The 18,422-nt window shown below is 42.2% G+C and overlaps 1 protein-coding gene across 2 annotated transcripts in view; it reads right to left on the bottom strand.

Annotated features, from left to right (window-relative positions):
• GLRA1 (glycine receptor alpha 1) overlaps positions 1–18,161 on the bottom strand; it is a 93,641-nt gene extending 75,480 nt beyond the window's left edge. The window contains exon 1 of one of the 2 annotated variants that reach the window (XM_072145541.1): positions 17,507–18,161. In XM_072145541.1, coding sequence (XP_072001642.1) covers positions 17,507–17,562 — 56 coding nt within the window. In that variant the 5' untranslated portion in view covers positions 17,563–18,161. The remainder of the gene's footprint in view (positions 1–17,506) is intronic. The other variant, XM_072145542.1, reaches the window with a different exon arrangement.
• Positions 18,162–18,422: the final 261 nt, after the last annotated feature.

The raw sequence follows: 18,422 nt of genomic DNA, 5'->3' as shown, positions 1-18,422 counted from the left end.
CCACCTTACATAGAGCTGAGCTGCTGTATCTAAGCTGCCATTATATATACATCCCCCTTGAGCCCTGAGTTGTGCCCCTTGGTTCTGTTGGTTGTGCGGGTAGTCCGGGTCCTATGACAGGGGCATTGCATTATGGGCCATACGCTGTGCCATGCCTACATTATACTGGTGTGAGAAAGACGTCAGGTAGATGCCAGGTGTAAGGGCAGTTATCTTATATCAGGATGGGATTATTATACGTCAGTAATTCACTATTGTGTTCTTCCATGATGCCACCATATGTAGTGACATATGCAGTGGAGTCTGTGTTGGCATCATTTCTCATTGTGATTGCAAACTCTTTACATGGATACAAGATGCTTTGTGCCTTGTTATGTGCCCACACTTCCCTGGGCATAAGGAGGATGGATAGATAAGGAAGACAGACAGATAGATACATAATAGATATGAGATAGATAGATAGATAGATAGATAGATAGATAGATAGATAGGAGATAGATAGATATGAGATAGATAGATAGATATGAGATAGATAGATAGATAGATAGATAGATAGATAGATGATAGATAGATAGATATGAGATAGATAGATAGATAGATAGATAGATAGATAGATAGTTGCATAGATGGATGGATAGATAGATATGAGATATATATGAGATAGATAGATAGATAATAGATAGATAATAGATAGATAATAGATAGATAGATAGATAGATAGATAGTGTTTGGGAAAGTCCAGAGCAGCACTACAAAATAGTAGTGGTGGTGCAAAGCCGGAAGACCCGTGGCAAAGGATCCCAATAAATAAGTCCAAAACCCGAGTGCTGCCTATTTTTGGACTTAGATTGATGGATGATAGCTAGATATGAAATAGATAGATAGATAGATATGAAATAGATAGATAGATAGATAGATAGATAGTTGCATAGATGGATGGATAGATAGATAGATAGATAGATAGATAGATATGAGATATATATGAGATAGATAGATAGATAGATAGATAGATAGATAATAGATAGATAGATAGATAGATAGATAGATAGATAGATAGATAGATAGATAGATAGATAGATAGATAACTCCAGAAAAGTAAGCAGCACTCCAAAACAGCAATGGTTAAGTGATGAAAAAAGTGTTTCTTTTATTCCATGCTTCAAAGTACAGTGAAGTACAGCGACGTTTCGGCTCCAAGGAGCCTTTTTCAAGCCTTTTTTTTTTTGCTGTTTAGGAGTGCTGCTTACTTTTCTGGAGTTTGCTATTGAAGGACCTGGGGCCTGGTCCCTGTGAGCGTGCACCCACTGCCCCTAGTGGACTTTACTTGAAGTGTGCTGTTTTTTGCATTTCCTGAAGTAGATAGATAGATAGATAGATAGATAGAAGATAGATAGATAGATAGATAGATAGATAGATAGATAGATAGATGAGAGAGAGATAGATAGATAGATAGATAGATAGGTAGATAGATATGAGATAGATAGATAGATAGGTAGATAGATAGATATGAGATAGATAGATAGATAGATAGATAGATAGATAGATGAGATAGATATGAGATATATATGAGATAGATAGATAGATAGATAGGAGATAGATAGATAGTTGCATAGATGGATGGATAGATATGAGATAGATAGATAGATAGATATGAGATAGATAGATAGATAGATATGAGATATATATGAGATAGATATGAGATAGATATGAGATATATATGAGATAGATAATAGATAGATAGGAGATAGATAGATAGATAGATATGAGATAGATAGATAGATAGATAGATAGATAGATAGATAGACAGACAGACAGATAGATAGATAGATAGATAGATGAGAGAGATAGATAGATAGATATGAGATAGATAGATATGAGATAGATAGAGAGATAGATGGATATGAGATAGATAGATAGATATATAGATAGATATGAGATAGATAGATATGAGATAGATAGAGAGATAGATGGATGTGAGATAGATAGATATGAGATAGATAGATAGATATGAGATGAATAGATAGATAGATAGATAGATAGATAGATAGATAGATAGATAGATAGATATTAGATAGATATGAGATAGATAGATGGATAGGTAGATAGATATGAGATAGATAGATGATAGATAGATATGCAACACCCTCGCCGATGCAATGGCGCAGGAGTGTTTGCGAATATGTCCCACCTGCATGTAACCACATCACACTACATGGTCCTTATAGGACAAAGGGGATATTGCAGTGGTTAATCCTGCCTGGCAAGGCAGAAGTTAAGTATTTTGTATGATGCAAGATGCTATTATCCAATGATTTGTGTTACATCCTGTCTTCTGTAAGCTGAGATGTGATTGGAGGAGCAGCCACCACCTGACCAAAGGAAGGTAATAAAACCCCTGGCCAGGAATGTTCTAGAGAGGATTCTAGTTGAAAGAGATTCTAGTGTAGGAGAATCCTAGAGCTCAGTGAGTGAGTGAGTAATCTCTGTCTAGCCCATACCAGAGCAGGAAGAGCCTAGCCCCTGCCTCTGAAGAGTGGAGTCTAAGACTAGAGTTAGTGTAGTGAGGAAAAGGGGTATCATCTTACCTTTAAAGGTGATACCTGAAGCCCTACAGGACAAGCTGAAGCTTCCTACCAGGACACAGCTGCCTTCCCAGCCTGCCCTCTACATCCAGGCTGGTGAACTATCTCCTGAGGCTCCCTCCAACTTACATCTCAGCACTCCATCTACCTGTTAAAGGCACGTTGCTGCGGTTCCTGCCGGTTCAAATAAAGAACTGTAAGTTGTTTTCTTCAACTTCTGTCTCCGTCTGGTCCCTGCTAATACGGCTGCCTTCATCACCGGCACCCTGTCCATCACCCAGAGACTCACACTCGGGACATTAAGGGGTTGCCCCAGGGAGATCCGCTATAGCAGCCTCTCCCTCATCATTTCTTGCCAACACCACCCTGCTGGAGACCTGCCAGGCTGTAGGACAGCCCTCCGGTTCCCCCGTACCAAGCACCGTGACAATAGCGTGCTTAGGCCGCAACCGCCAGCCACTCCGGTACAGCGGGCCCCGACTGTCTCCAGGCCTCATCTCAAGGGCTAGGCCCCGGTGGGGGATGTTGCAGATAGATAGATAGATAGATAGATAGATAGATAGATAGATAAAAAGTAGAAGATCCAGAGCAGCACAGCTAGCGGTGGGTGCAGAAGCCGGTGATCCCTTGGCCAGGGTCTCCAATATATGTTCAGTGAAGAGGCAGCACTCCTTGTAGTGGTGAAAGGGGTGAAGCTTTATTCCATAAAAAGCAACGTTTCGGTGTACTGTTACACCTTTATCAAGCATGTGAGTCTATTTTAGAAAGAAAAATACAACTGAAATTGAGGAACACTGAAGCGATCCTGTTCTGTAATCTACTCTTTAGACATTTATTGCTTTGAAAAGAATTTTTATTTATATTTTTTCAACAAAAGATTCTCCTATACTGCCGATAAGGGTGAGCACCGGGGACTCACATGTATCAGCTTGTAGATTAATACGTATAGAGGTTGTCCCAAAGGTGAAAATAGATAAAGTAGAAGCCTTGGAGATTATTCCGGGACTTCAGCTGTGTCTTCGCCTGGTAGACTTACCTCTTTTATTTAGGAATATTACCCTGTTACCTACCCAAAAGCAAAATGGCGCCCGCACACTAGGTATAACATTGCGCATGTCCGAAAATATGTCACGTGTCTGTGACGTCAGGTCTCATGTGTGAGACCCTATGACGGACCGGATGTGACGCGGACGGCCAAGATACCACGCGCGACTAGGCTACCATGGATGCGAACAAGTAGGTGGGGTATATGAGATGGGCGTAATCGCTTATATAATGCTGATTGGTGAATACCTGAGAGCGTCACCTGAACATGCGCAGAAGGAATAGGAGAACGCTAATTTTTATGAACAGGATCGCAATGTGAGTGTATGTCAGTCATTTCACCTGTACACCTTGGATTGTATACACTTGGGGCCACATTTATCACTTGTTTTTTCTGTTGTTTTTGCGCCTTTTCGTTTAGGCGCACCGTTTTTGCGCCCGTTTTGCGATTAAACGTCAAATTAGCCGCGCAGCTAAAATAACCACCCTTCCCTCATCTATCGTTCAATTCCAGATGTTTTGCTGCGCCTAATGATATTCATCACGTGTGCCTTTTGCATTTAGGCGCAAAAACGGGCGCAAAAACACTCCAGCCCGAAGGTGGCGTTATCTGAGAAGAAAGCACTGAGCCCCTTTGCAGAAGAGCTCATTTCTAGCAGCAAAGCTCAGCCAGACACTGGAACATATAATAGATACAATTAGATACATTACAGACAGGAGCTGCAGACTCTATTTACAGTTCATCACCTTCTATTTACAAAATATTCTGCAAAACGCTGAGCTCACAGCAAGAGCAAGAGAAGTTTGCACAAGTTTGCAGAAGCTTGCAGAATTTTGCAGAAACGACATACAAGTGTCCCCCACGTAATTCTGCTCAGTGTCTGAGGGGGATATTGTGCAGAATTACAGGGGTGCAGCAGGAGACCAGCACTGGGGGATCCCCTCCAGGAGAAGCCCCTGCTGAGGAGGTCACTGGGTGCAGGGTGTCACACACCTGGGTGCTGCTGTGAGTGTTATCTTCATTCTGGGCTGTGGGAGAAGCAGAGAGGAGCTTGTAGCAGGATCACATGTAACTGCCCGAATCTAACATTGCGCCTAAACTGCGCCTAAACTGTGTTAAAGTAAAGTGATTAATAAGAGGCAGAAAATATACTTATCACAGATGGTTGTAGCTTGTGATAATTCTGCCAAAACAGTGCGCCCGAATTTAGGCGCAACTACTACACTTAGGCGCACAAAAGTGATAAATGTGGCCCTTGGACTATGTACACTGTAAATATTCACTGCTCTATGTACTGTTATGTATGTATTGGATGATACTTAATTACTTTTTATATATATTGTGTATAATATGACACTTTTGTATATTTTATATATTTATGCTCCACCCATGTTATGAACCACTTCCTATAAATGGAAACTTTATGCACCCTGACAATTGCTTGAGAAAGGCTTCAAACGAGGCTGAAACGTAGCAACTTGGGAATAAAAACCACTTGATTTATCCCCACAATATTGGAGTGCCGCCTATTTTTCTATTTTAGATAGATAGATAGATAGATAGATAGATAGATATGAGATAGATAGATAGATAGATATGATAGATATGAGATAGATATTATGCTGAATACATCCCCTGACATTATGACATATGGATAATAATGGGAGTCAAATCAGATCATATCTCTCCACTTTCATATTTACTCCATAAACCACAATTAATCCTCCTCTAATCCTTATCCCTGAGACTGGACAAGGACATCACAGCTTCTATGTGGACCAGATCCGGAGAGGCCGTACCCCGTATAACAGGGCACAATGCAGGACATTAGCATAGAGATGTGAGTGATGTTCTCCATCCTGCTGCTGCTGAGCTAGAAGAGATGAACATGAAGTGATTACTGCCTCAAATGAGCAGCTCCTTATTCTACATCATTTCACAGCGCTCCCCAAGGCTTTGCTACTATTCGATCCTCCAGCGCTCACGTCATTAGGCTCATGCAAAAAGTTTGGTCAGGAAAGAAATGTGCAAGGATATAAATATGCAGAGCCAATGACCTAGCCATGGAGGATAAAAGAAGACGCCCCAATACACAGAGCCCCAATACACGGGGGCATCCGATATTACGTAACCACTGTGTAATCTGCACTGCATGAACATCCCATCGCAGTAAGTTCCTTCCCATAACATGTGATATTTACAATCAGGGGCGTAACTTGAGGGGGTGTAGAGGGTGCGATTGCAAACGGGCCCAGGAGTCTTAGGGGCCCATAAGGTGTCACTTTCCCATATGAAAAGATTAGTACTATAAACCATACATTATAGTCAGGGGACCTGGCACAGAATTTGCACTGGGGCCCATCAGCTTCAAGTTACGCCACCGTGTACAATGCATCCACCATCAAAGCCTCCATAGTCTCACTGCTCTTACGAGAAAATACCGGTCTATGGAGATGATAGAACTGCCTCTCTTCTAGATGTTGAGGATGTCCCTTGTCTATGGTGATAGTAGAACCACCTCTCCTCTAGGTGTAGAGGATGCCCCCTGTCTGTGGTGATGGTAGAACCTCCTCTCCTCTAGGTGTAGAGGATGTCCCCTATCTATGGTGATGGTAGAACCGCCTCTCCTCTAGGTGTAGAGGATGCCCCCTGTCTATGGTGATGGTAGAACCACCTCTCCTCTAGATGTAGAGGATACCCCCTGTCTATGGTGATGGTAGAACCACCTCTCCTCTAGGTGTAGAGGATGTCCCCTATCTATGGTGATGGTAGAACCGCCTCTCCTCTAGGTGTAGAGGATGCCTCCTGTCTATGGTGATGGTAGAACCACCTCTCCTCTAGATGTAGAGGATACCCCCTGTCTATGGTGATGGTAGAACCTCCTCTACTCTAGGTGTAGAGGATGCCCCCTGTCTATGGTGATGGTAGAACCTCCTCTCCTCTAGGCGTAGAGGATGCCCCTTGTCTATGGTGTTGGTAGAATTACCTCTCCTCTAGGTGTAGAGGATGCCCCCTGTCTATGGTGATGGTAGAACCACCTCTCCTCTAGGTGTAGAGGATACCCCCTGTCTATGTTGATGGTAGAACCTCCTCTCATCTAGGTGTAGAGGATGCCCCCTGTCTATGGTGATGGTAGAACCACCTCTCCTCTAGGTGTAGAGGATGCCCCATGTCTATGGTGATGGTAGAAGCTCCTCTCCTCTAGATGTTGAGGATGTCCCTTGTCTATGGTGATGGTAGAAGCTCCTCTCCTCTAGATGTTGAGGATGTCCCTTGTCTATGGTGATGGTAGAACCTCCTCTCCTCTAGATGTTGAGGATGTCCCTTGTCTATGGTGATGGTAGAACCTCCTCTCCTCTAGGTGTAGAGGATGGCCCTTGTCTATGTTGATAGTAGAATTACCTCTCCTCTAGGTGTAGAGGATGCCCCCTGTCTATGGTGATGGTAGAACCACCTCTCCTCTAGGTGTAGAGGATGCCCCCTGTCTATGGTGATGGTAGAACCTCCTCTCCTCTAGATGTTGAGGATGTCCCTTGTCTATGGTGATGGTAGAAGCTCCTCTCCTCTAGGTGTAGAGGATGCCCCTTGTCTATGGTGATAGTAGAATTACCTCTCCTCTAGGTGTAGAGGATGCCCCCTGTCTATGGTGATGGTAGAACCACCTCTCCTCTAGGTGTAGAGGATGCCCCCTGTCTATGGTGATGGTAGAACCTCCTCTCCTCTAGATGTTGAGGATGTCCCTTGTCTATGGTGATGGTAGAAGCTCCTCTCCTCTAGGTGTAGAGGATGCCCCCTGTCTATGGTGATGGTAGAACCACCTCTCCTCTAGGTGTAGAGGATGCCCCCTGTCTATGGTGATGGTAGAACCTCCTCTCCTCTAGATGTTGAGGATGCCCCCTGTCTATGGTGATGATAGAACCTTCTCTCCTCTAGGTGTAGAGGATACCCCCTGTCTATGGTGATGGTAGAACCTCCTCTTCTCTAGGTGTAGAAGATGTCCCTTGTCTATGGTGATAGTAGAACCACCTCTCTTTTAGGTGTAGAGGATGCCCCTCGTCGATGGCAATGGTAGAACCTCCTCTCCTCTAGGTGTTGAGGATGCCTCCTGTTTATCGCGATGGTCGAACCGCCTCTCTTCTAGGTGTAGAGGATGCCCCCTGTCTATGGTGATTGTGGAACCGCCTCGCGTCTAGTGATAAAGGATGCCCCTGTCTATTGTGATGGTAGAACCACCTCTTCTCTAGGTATAAAACTTAAAATAAAATTTACTGTTTACTGATACCCAGTGTTCTCCCATTTAGTAAATGTAATAGTACATTTTGTTTACTCAACTCAAATGCATAACCCTACATTTATCTACATTAAACTTCATTAGCCATTTCTCCACATACTATCACCCACTATCTGTCTCTGTATCAATTACTTTACAGAGCTTAGTGTCCTCTGCAAATGATGAAATACTGCTCTGTAAACCAACTATGGTTATTTAGAAAAAATTGAAATGCATGGACCCAATACAGACCCCTTTGGCACTCCAATGGTAACTTCAACATAATCTGTGCATGCACCATTAATGAAGACAACCTGTTTTCTACTATGAAAGAAGTTGATACTCGCATTATGTATATTTCCCCTATTCCCATCAGTTTAATTTCATCTATTAACCTTTTTCTGAACAGAGTAACAGTCATGCTAGCATGTTGCCTGTCAATTCACTTCCAGCTAGTAATAGCTGACTACAGTACTCATGTACAGGGCCCTACTTGCCCACCAGAGATTCCTTTGGTGGACCGAGACTGTTTTATTATATTAAAATAGGCCCCAAAGGTCTAGCTGAAAACTACCAAATTTGGAGGCTCTTATTGTCCCTTCCCTAGGATTTGATGGATGGTGGAACACTGGATATATTTTCTGTAATGGGTCAAATGAATCTCAGTCCAACTACACACTTTTAAGAGAAGGTTGGATAAACTAGTGCCCTTATCTGGCTCGCAGAGTTACTAGCGTTAGAGTAACACAGAGTTACTACCAAAAATTGAAAAAAATTTGGAAAATCTTGCCAACAATCCCAAATTTTCCAAGTCTGAAAGATCAATGATGCCCAACTAATAACTGAGGCCACATGTGGTTTTCATGTGCATTATGGCCTGCTATTCTTTTTGACCATTCCTGACCATGTGATGGTCCTCAGATTGAGTCATGGGCTTCTTCTGTGGACCACATTATATTAGATTAACCCCTGCTGTGTCCGTTCAAGCGTTACCTCAGCGTTGAGTAGACTGCTGTATTGGCAGCACCTTTAGTGAAGCACGACTGAGTCTCTTTCAAAGTGAGATTTTATATTAGGGAAAATCCATACAGGGAGATTATAGCGGGAGCTGATTTAATGCCGCCTGCGCTGACTGATGCCGCCTTATTGTGAAATCAAATACGCGGCTCTACTGAACCAGAAAACGGTTTAATGCGCGTCTGTATCCAAGTCTAATAATATCTAATTGCTCTCAATTTGGGAATAACAATGGATTGATTTCTAAAATGTCTCGGAGTCTACCCGTATTTTATTTCAGTTTTTAATTTTGTGTCTATTTAAGTAAACAGCGGTTTCCAATTTCAACAATTGTTCCAATAAACCATAAAATTGACAACATTTTTTGATTTTAACCAGTTCTAACCCAGCTCCTGTCCACTATATAATCTCATCTTTGGCCAAGCTTTGGTACCTCACTTACTACCTCCTTTTTCGACAACAGACCCAAACTTAGAATCTTTGGAAACTTAATGATTTATTGGCCAACGACACTTGGCCAAATGTAGATATATGTGACAGATATCTAAAGACCTCGTGGCCGGCTGAAGTGTACATGGCAGTCATTATAATGGATGTTTAGTTGGTTGGGGTGTCAAAAGAAAAATTAAGACCTGCACGGTAAGAAAAGTTCTATTGAGGGTCAGGAAACCAAAACTATTTTGGATACCATTGTCATTGTGAAAGCCAAAGACATCTGTTGGACATTTTTGAGTTTTGGAAAGTTCACCTGTAGACCAGATCTTCATCTTAATGTTTCAGGTACTAATCATATGTCCACCTGGGACTTGCTATACTGCGAGCAAAAAGTCCTATCAGGATTCTCATCTAAAAGTTGACCCTTGCACAGAGAATATACAATCTTCCTGCAGACGAGCAGGATTATATATGTAGCCCCTTTAATACAAAGCTCCACTCTAAATGCCCTCTTGCCCAGGCAAAGCTGTGAACTGTATTGGCCTCCTGAGGATGCTGATACAGATTACAACACATGGGGCCTTGATTCGGCATCCACATGTGGCCTCGATTGGGTATCCACATTCTCACAAGATTCCGGAACCAATTGTGTCCTCTCCCCCGATCTCTAAAATTGTGGATAGCTAACTGTGTGTGTCAAAGGGGTTTTGCTTTGAGGTTCACACACTTGTCATTCTAGCTATGTAGATAAATTAACCAATTAATCAGAATAATTAATATAACAATTAAAGGGATTTTCCAAGAAACCTGGAAAACCCCTGAAGGTTCCAGTATTGCGACAGTTGTGGCCATTTTTGCCAATGAGTGGCCTCAGCTGTCGCTCGTGGGATAGAAAAAGTGAAGGCCACTGATTGGCCAATGCAGATCCCATGACCCTGCACTTCAGAAGACCACCTAAATGTTAAAACCAGGAGCTGGAATTGACAGAGTACACAATTTTTGTTACCTTTAGGGGCTTTTTAGGATATTAGTTTATCTTCAGTAATTAGTATAGTAATTTACATGCAAGAGAGGGCTCCCACTGGGCAATACAACACGACTCCGAGATTTGACCCTTAATTTTACTCGTTTTGCCATAACCTTTGGAAACCCTGGGACCATTGTCTTCCATGGGATAGAGTTAGCAAATTATACTACTCCATCAGTCTCCTCGAAGTCTCTCATGAGATGCCAAACATACAACCCTATGATCAATACATATAGAGGTTTAGGGACCCCCATTCTTATGATTTCTTCAGTCCCAGAAGTTAGACCCACCCTCCCTCTGATCACTCATCACCCATACGTGTGGAAGTTTAATTCATGGAAACCCCCTTTAAGGAATACATTTTTGAATTTGGGAACTAATTACTTGAATACACCACAACATCCATGTCATCTCCCATATTCTATTTTATACCTACAGATTAACCATCGTATAAGGATATGGTATATGTATAAGTGGCGAGTAAAAACTCATTACATGATTCACTGGCGCTGTCATTCCCTGACAGGAAATTTATTACACCAGGTAATAAATATCATACTCTGCGGTGATTTCTTGGCCGTATAGAGAGACACAAACAGTATTATGCTATGAGATGCAGCTCGTGTACAGCATGAGAAGTAGTAGAGGAATGCGTGATATTAAAGGGGTTGGTCACTTTACCTCATGTATTTTGTTATGTGTGTGTAAGTGTGGGGGGCAGGATATTAGGTAATTTACCAATATACATCTATTATTAGTTCTGCTCTGGTTTCTTGATATGTAAAGTGAAGCCTCCTGTCTTTTACCTCATCAGTCAGAGATTCCTGTCCATAAAATGGCGCCAGATGGAGGGTCATGTGATCACTATCTGTCCATGACAGGACCTTATGATAGTATTCATGAATATAAGATTAAGTTCCTGTCAGGGCGATTGCTCATGGACAGATAGAGATCACATGACCCTCCATGTGTGGCAATCTCAGCAGTAACTGGTTGGGGTCTGAATGTGGTACCCCGAGGCAGTCAGCTATTTACTAATCACTAATTGTGAATCAAAAGACCCTTTTATTTCAGAAAGCTAAGGGAAAAAACATATCTGATGTCTCAGCGAGTAATGGGGGAGCAGCCAATCTTTTAGACTGTGTCCAAAACATGGCCACCATTTTGAATGCCTTCATATTGCATAAAGGGCAAGTTCTTCCAATGGGAATGAGGTCATGTAGTAGATCAAAGAACAGAATTGTCTTAGAAATTAGGTTTGCAATATTTCAAAATTATCAATTCCAGTGAATCTCCATAGATTTTTATGTATTGGATCCAGCCGTTTAGCTCTGTGTTCAGCACCATGGACAACAAAACACATTGGGGCAGATTTATCAAGCTGTCTGAAAGTCAGAATATTTCTAGTTGCCCATGGCAACCAATCACAGGTCAGCTTTCATTTTACTAATGCTCATGAATATTTCAAAGGGGAGCTGTGATTGGTTGCCATGGGCAACTAGAAATATTCAGACTTTCAGACAGCTTGATAAATCTGCCCCATGGCTGTGCATCACAGGAAACGTTCCCAGTTGTTTTACGAGACAATTCTGGTCTTCTATGATCTACTACAGGATCAGCTTAACCTTGAGCCTTCAAGATGGCCGCCATATTCCAGACATGACCTAGCCCATTACTTGCTGAAGTATCATATATGTATATTTCCATTTAGTGTCCTGAGACTTTTGACTCACCCTGTACTATTACAAGTCAGATAGAGGTCATGAAATTTAATACAATATCATGATATGCTAGATACCCCCTTTATGAATCCTATGGACAACACAAATAGGGTATGGCCCATATAGGCACATATAGGATACGCATCTTGTGGCTGAGAGTTTGGTGTGAAAAGACAATAGGTAAGGAGGGACCCAAATGTGAACAATACATACAGATAATCAAGTCAAGTCACATCCCATCAGCCCTTGTGGTTACTATGAAAAAATTCTCTATCTTTTAAATGGGGTACAAGAAAACATTTTTTAGTATGGGGCATGCTCTAACATTAATACTATCAGGGCAATCCATTGTCCATCCCATAATTGCCACAAAATTGCATTTGACTCTTACTCCATGACCCCCTTCCCATTGGAAAAACTTGACCTTGATCCAATATGGCGGCTTTCAAGATTACAGCCTTGTTCTGGACATAGCTGGATGTCCAAAAAAACACCAACCCCTGGCACAGGTCACATCTATCAGAAGGCTCCGGCCTCTATCTACTGATAGATATATGACAGCGGGGGTGCATTAGGTCCGTCCTGGCCTAGAACTACGCTTTGGTCTGAACCTGCCTGGACCTGCACTACCCACTCCCTGTCTAACCAGCACATGTGTGACTACATCACAGCTTGTACACACTGGTATTTGGGTGTAAAATCCATGATAAATCCCCCCGTAGTCTAAAAGAAAGGGCCCTTAACCTGTGACATCAAGAGGTATTTACTGTCATTTACTGTTTTGTTTCTGAAATTGGGTCGACCCGTTGTACTATTGGGAGCTCAGCTACTATGAAAAGGAAAAGGAATGTTCCCCTTAACAAAACTAAATGATGATCAACTTATCTATGTGTGATACACAGGCCATAAATATGATCCGAATATCATGTCCACCAGTCATAGCTAGGAGTCATCTTTTAACTGGGGCAAAAATTTCAAGGCAATTTACAATCAAAATCCATAATGATAAACCAGAGACACTTACTTATAGATCCAGGCCCCGTGACTGTGGTAATCTTCTTATATTTGTTATCCATGGTCTCCTTCCTTCTAAAAGCAACTTTTAAAATTATTCTAATGAGCCTGAGGGACTCCTGGGGGGTGTTTCCAGGGCCCCACAGTGCTGAAAATTCACAGGCTGCTACACTGGTCTCACCCTCTATTTCTGCTCCCGTAGCATGTCTCACCTCCCTTTAGGAGGGCGAAACGTGCTCCTGAACAGTGTAACAGCCTGTGAAGCTACACCACAGGGGAGCGCTGGCCCTTCTGGCTCATTAGCATAATTTTCAAAGTTGATTTTAGAAGGAAGGAGGCCATGGATAACACATATAAAGAGATTACCACAGTCACTGTGCCTGGATCTATGAGTAAGTGTCCCTGGTTTATAATGAGGGATTCTGATGGTAGATTTTTTTAAGTTACATCCCTAGTTCTGTATCTTAATAGTTGAGTGTCTTGTTGAGCCCCTTGTGGTCATACGCTCATAAGGGGAGATTTATTACAAGTGTCTGAGAGCAGAACTGTACTAGATGTCCATGGCAACCAATCAGCACTCAGCTTTTATTTTCCCACAGCTGTTTATAAAGTGAAAGCTGAACTCTGATTGGTTTCCATCGGCAACTAGGACAATTTTACCTCAGAAACTTTTGATAAATCTCCCCCATAAGTCCACATCAGTCAATGTTGACTAGAGATGAGCGGACCTGAACTCTTTGTTTGGGGTTCGGGTGCGACCGTTCGACTTGGGCATGTTGCTGGAATGACTGCCGAACAGCCAATCTAGCAACTACTGTAGCCATGGTTTTGATTGGTCAGGGGTGTCCCCTTGGCCAATCACAGCCATGGCAAGTAGCTACCAGTATTAATATTCCAGATTGTCTGTTCGTTAGTCATTCCAGCATCATGCCCAAGCCGAATGGGCCGCACCTGAACCCCAAACGGAAAGTTCGGATCCGCTCATCCCCAATATTGACCTAAATATCAATCATTACAATGTCTCAATGCAACTTTTACAACATCACAAAAAACAAAATGCAAAGTGATGTCCTATGACGTTGGCAGGATTTTCATTGAAAGCAATGAAGACAAAACTCCTGGCGTAAATCTACGATGGTGTCAACATATGTGCCCCCTGCCCTAACCTTTACCCCATAGGGTTAATCTCTCTTCCATCTGCCGGAGAGGGGAGAACATGATGCCTCATTATCTGCAGATTTCATTGTCAAAATGTTCACATCTGAATCACCGGTTAAACAGAGCAATAGATGTCACCAAGCGAGACCTGACTGCTGTGCAAGGGCTGGTGACTGCACCCAGCGACATGGCAAAATCGAAACCTCTGATTATTCCGAATATAGGATTTTTTTAATTTTTAATTTTTTTAAGTTTTTGACAATCATAGGTTTTCTCATAAGGTATGGACATAGGTTCAGAATTCTAACACCTATGCAATATCCTACATATAAGGATAGTTTATCCCGCTTTGATATGAAAAGTACATAAAGTGGCACCCTGTTGGTGTTAGGTGGGGGCACCCTGTTGGTGTTATGTGGGGGTTACCTACTGGTGTTATGTGGGGGCACACTGATGGTTTTATGTGGGGGCACTTTGATGGTGTTATGTGGGGGCAACCTGCTGGAGTTATGTGGGGGCACCCTGCTAGTGTTATGTGGGGGCACCCTGCTAGTGTTATGTGGGGGCACCCTGCTAGTGTTATGAGGGAGCACCCTGCTGGCGTTATGTGGGGGCACCCTGCTGGTGTTATGTGGGGGCACTCTGATGGTGTTATGTGGGGGCACCCTGCTGGCGTTATGTGGGGGCACCCTGCTGGTGTTATGTGGGGGCACTCTGATGGTGTTATGTGGGGGCACCCAGCTGGCGTTATGTGGGGGCACTCTGATGGTGTTATGAGGGAGCACCCTGCTGGCATTATGTTTAGGCACCCTGCTGGTGTTATGTGGGGGCACCCTGCTGGTGTTATGCGGGGGCTCACTGCTGGCGTTATGTTGGGGCACCCTACAGGTGGTATGTTGGTGCACCCTGAGGGTGTTATGTGAGGGCACCCTGCTAGTGTTATGTTGGGGCACCCTGCTGGTGTTATGTTTGGGGCACCCTCCTGGTGATATGTGGGGGTGTTATGTGGTGGTAACCTGCTGGTGTTATGTGTGGGCACTCTGATGGTGTTATGTGGGGACAACCTGCTGGCATTATGTTGGGGCACACTGCTGGCGTTATGTGGGGACAACCTGCTGGCATTATGTTGGGGCACACTGCTGGTGTTATGTGGGGGCACCCTGCTGGTGTTATGTTGAATAACCCTGCTGGTGTTATGTGGGGGCATCCTGCTTGGTGTTATGTTGGTGCACCCTGCTGTTGTTATGTGGGGGTACCCTGCTGATGTTATGTGGGGGCACACTGCTGGTGTTATGTAGGGGGCACCCTGCTGGCATTATGTGGGGGCACCCTACTGGTGTTATGTAGGGGGCACCCTGCTGGTGTTATGTGGGGGCACCCTGCTGGTGTTATGTGGGGGCACCCTGCTGGCATTATGTGGGGGCACCATGCTGGTGTTATGTGGGGGCATACTGCTTGGTGTTATGTTGGGGCACCCTGCTGGTGTTATGTGGGGGCACCCTGCTGGCGTTATGTGGGGGCTCTCTGTTGGAGTTATATTGATGGCATCACAGAGGATTTCGGGGATGACACTAGTAAATGAATAATAATGGGAGTTAATGCAGTATAATAAATAATAAAACAATAAATAATAATATAGTAGTAATAAATATGATAAATAATAACAATTCATTGAAACGCAACAAAAGTTAAAAAAAAAAGTTAAAAATCTTTATAAAAATAAAGTGTTCTGGGAAACAATTTACATACATGCAGATTTTTTTTTTAATCTGGTGCTTTACTGGGAAATTGAATTAAATGAGATTTTGTACTGGAGAAATTTCAGCGCAGAGAATTCTTTTTTTTTTGATAAACTTAAAAAAATTGGAATAAGTTGACATGCCATCCATAACCAAACATGTAAACATGATAAATCTATATATTGTAAATAATAATAAAATTGGGGGGGGGGGGAAGGGGGACAAAAAAGTAATAAAAAAATAATAAACAAAACTAGTCACTGGGCTGTACTGGGCAATGACTGCTTTATGGCAACTGTGATTAATGGCCTTATCCAAGCCCTCCACTGCGTCGCTGTTGAATTTTTTTTTTAAAAAGGTATAATTTTATCTCTATTAACATTTTTCACCTACAACACTTAGTAAAAGGATAAAAACAATAATAACGTTAATTTTTTAAAAAAACAATAAAATAATATTTCAAAAATGTCTTAAAAAATTAAATTGAATTATATTGGATATTTTTACATGATAAAATAAGCATTAAAATAAGTGAAATGTTTATCTTTGCTATTTAATAAAGTTTTTTATTAAAAATAAAAAAAATATACTATATTGGGTATTTTTTACAGAATAAAAGAAAATAATAGTAATAATAATGATAATAATAATAAAACAAGAAATAATAACAGAGTAATAAAATGCACATTATGCAAAGTAATGGAAAACATTGAGTATAAGAAAATATATTATATAGTATATATAATTATGTATTAATAAATATAATTTAAAAAAACTAGAAAAAAATAATTATACTATATAGGATATTTTTTAACAGAATATTTATAAATTAATAATAATAGAATAATAAAAAACACATTATGCAATGTGATGATTGTTTGACAAAATAAAATAATTAAAAAATAATTTTAAAAATGTAAAAAAAAAAAAAACTATAAATAAATTTATGTAGAATAAAATAATTATAATGCCAGAAAAAAAAAAAAAATAATATCAACATGTTTCAATGTAACTGAAATAATTGGTGACAATTGAATAGAGATACATAAAAACCCCATGACTATTGCATTGTTAATCAGCCTCTGAAGGTAACCTTGCCTATTGCTGGTCATTTGTCTTCTCTCCCTGTGTGTCAAATGTGATCATATCATGATGTGTAAAAGCCTTCCTTGTAATATTAATATTCTACCTAAAAAAAAAAAAAAAAAAAAAAAAAAACGCCTGCAAAACGTCCAGGCAATGGAGAAGCAGACAGCAGGCACGCGCGGGCGCACCACCCCCAGACGGCCGCTAGTGGCCGCTCACACACACACAGCGGCAGCACTGGGCTGTTTTCATCAGCACTGCGGTTCCAGATTTTGCAGCACTAATTACATAAAGTCCTTAGTAAAAAAAAAAAAAAAAATCCAGTAACAAATTACACACATTCCCCCCCCATCCCAGATTAGACAGCCTATAATCCAAGCATTAACCCAAGCTGGGATTAACCCCAGATTACCTGAAGAATACAAGGGTCTCCCAGAGGTAGATGCCCAGGGCATTGAGGCTGCACATGGTGTCTGCTGGATGGCTGCTTCCCTTACAAGATCAAGTCCTTGCAGATAGAGAAGGAGGGAGGAAGGAGGAAGAGTCTGTAGTTGGGAAGGGACAGCTCCAGACAGGGGTGGCTGCTCCAGCACCAGGGACAGCAGCAGCAATCACCTCCTCTCCATACAAAGTGCCTATGCTCCAGGATGCATGAGGATCTCCTTGTGCTAGCCCTGCGCTCCCTTAGATTCCATGCAGATGGATAAGGGTGCTGATGCTGCTGCGGCGGGTGACCACCCTGAAGATCTCACTGTCCCCTCTTCAGCATCGTCTTCTCCTCCCGAGCTGTGAGTATTTCCTTCCCCGAGCTCCTGCTCTTGTCACTATGTCCCATAGCTTGGAGGGGGGTTTAAAAAAAAACAAAAAAACACTCCTTTAAGTTTCACAGTCTTGGGGCATTGTATAGTAAGAAGGTGCTATCAGTTACCAACCTAGTGTGTACGATCTATCTCCTCGCCCCATGATAAGACGGCGGAAAAATCAACACTTCTTAGCATATCCCTTACTGCAGTCATTTACTAAACTACGGGGAAAAAAAACACACACACATAAAAAAAAAACCTCTCCAGCCTCCGGAATTCCTCCCACCTGACGCTGTGATTGGTCCGCCTGATTTTAAAATGTCCCAGGCGCCTGCTGATTGGAGGGCGGGATTGTTCATCATGGGAATGGGTTAACTCTGAGCTGCCTGGAACTTTCCCTGTGTCATAATCCGGGTTTTTTTTTAAAATTCCTGTTCGGAATATTATTGTCAAGGAGAAATCTGCGGAGGTGATCATCTCAGACGTGTCCGTGCCCTGCGTCCGGGGAATTGTATAGTAGGGGAA

Source organism: Engystomops pustulosus, chromosome 4, assembly GCF_040894005.1.
Source record: "Engystomops pustulosus chromosome 4, aEngPut4.maternal, whole genome shotgun sequence".
In the NCBI taxonomy this organism is placed as follows: Eukaryota; Metazoa; Chordata; class Amphibia; order Anura; family Leptodactylidae; genus Engystomops; species Engystomops pustulosus.
Note: the sequence above shows the minus strand (reverse complement) of the source record. Positions and strands in the feature narration are given on the sequence as shown.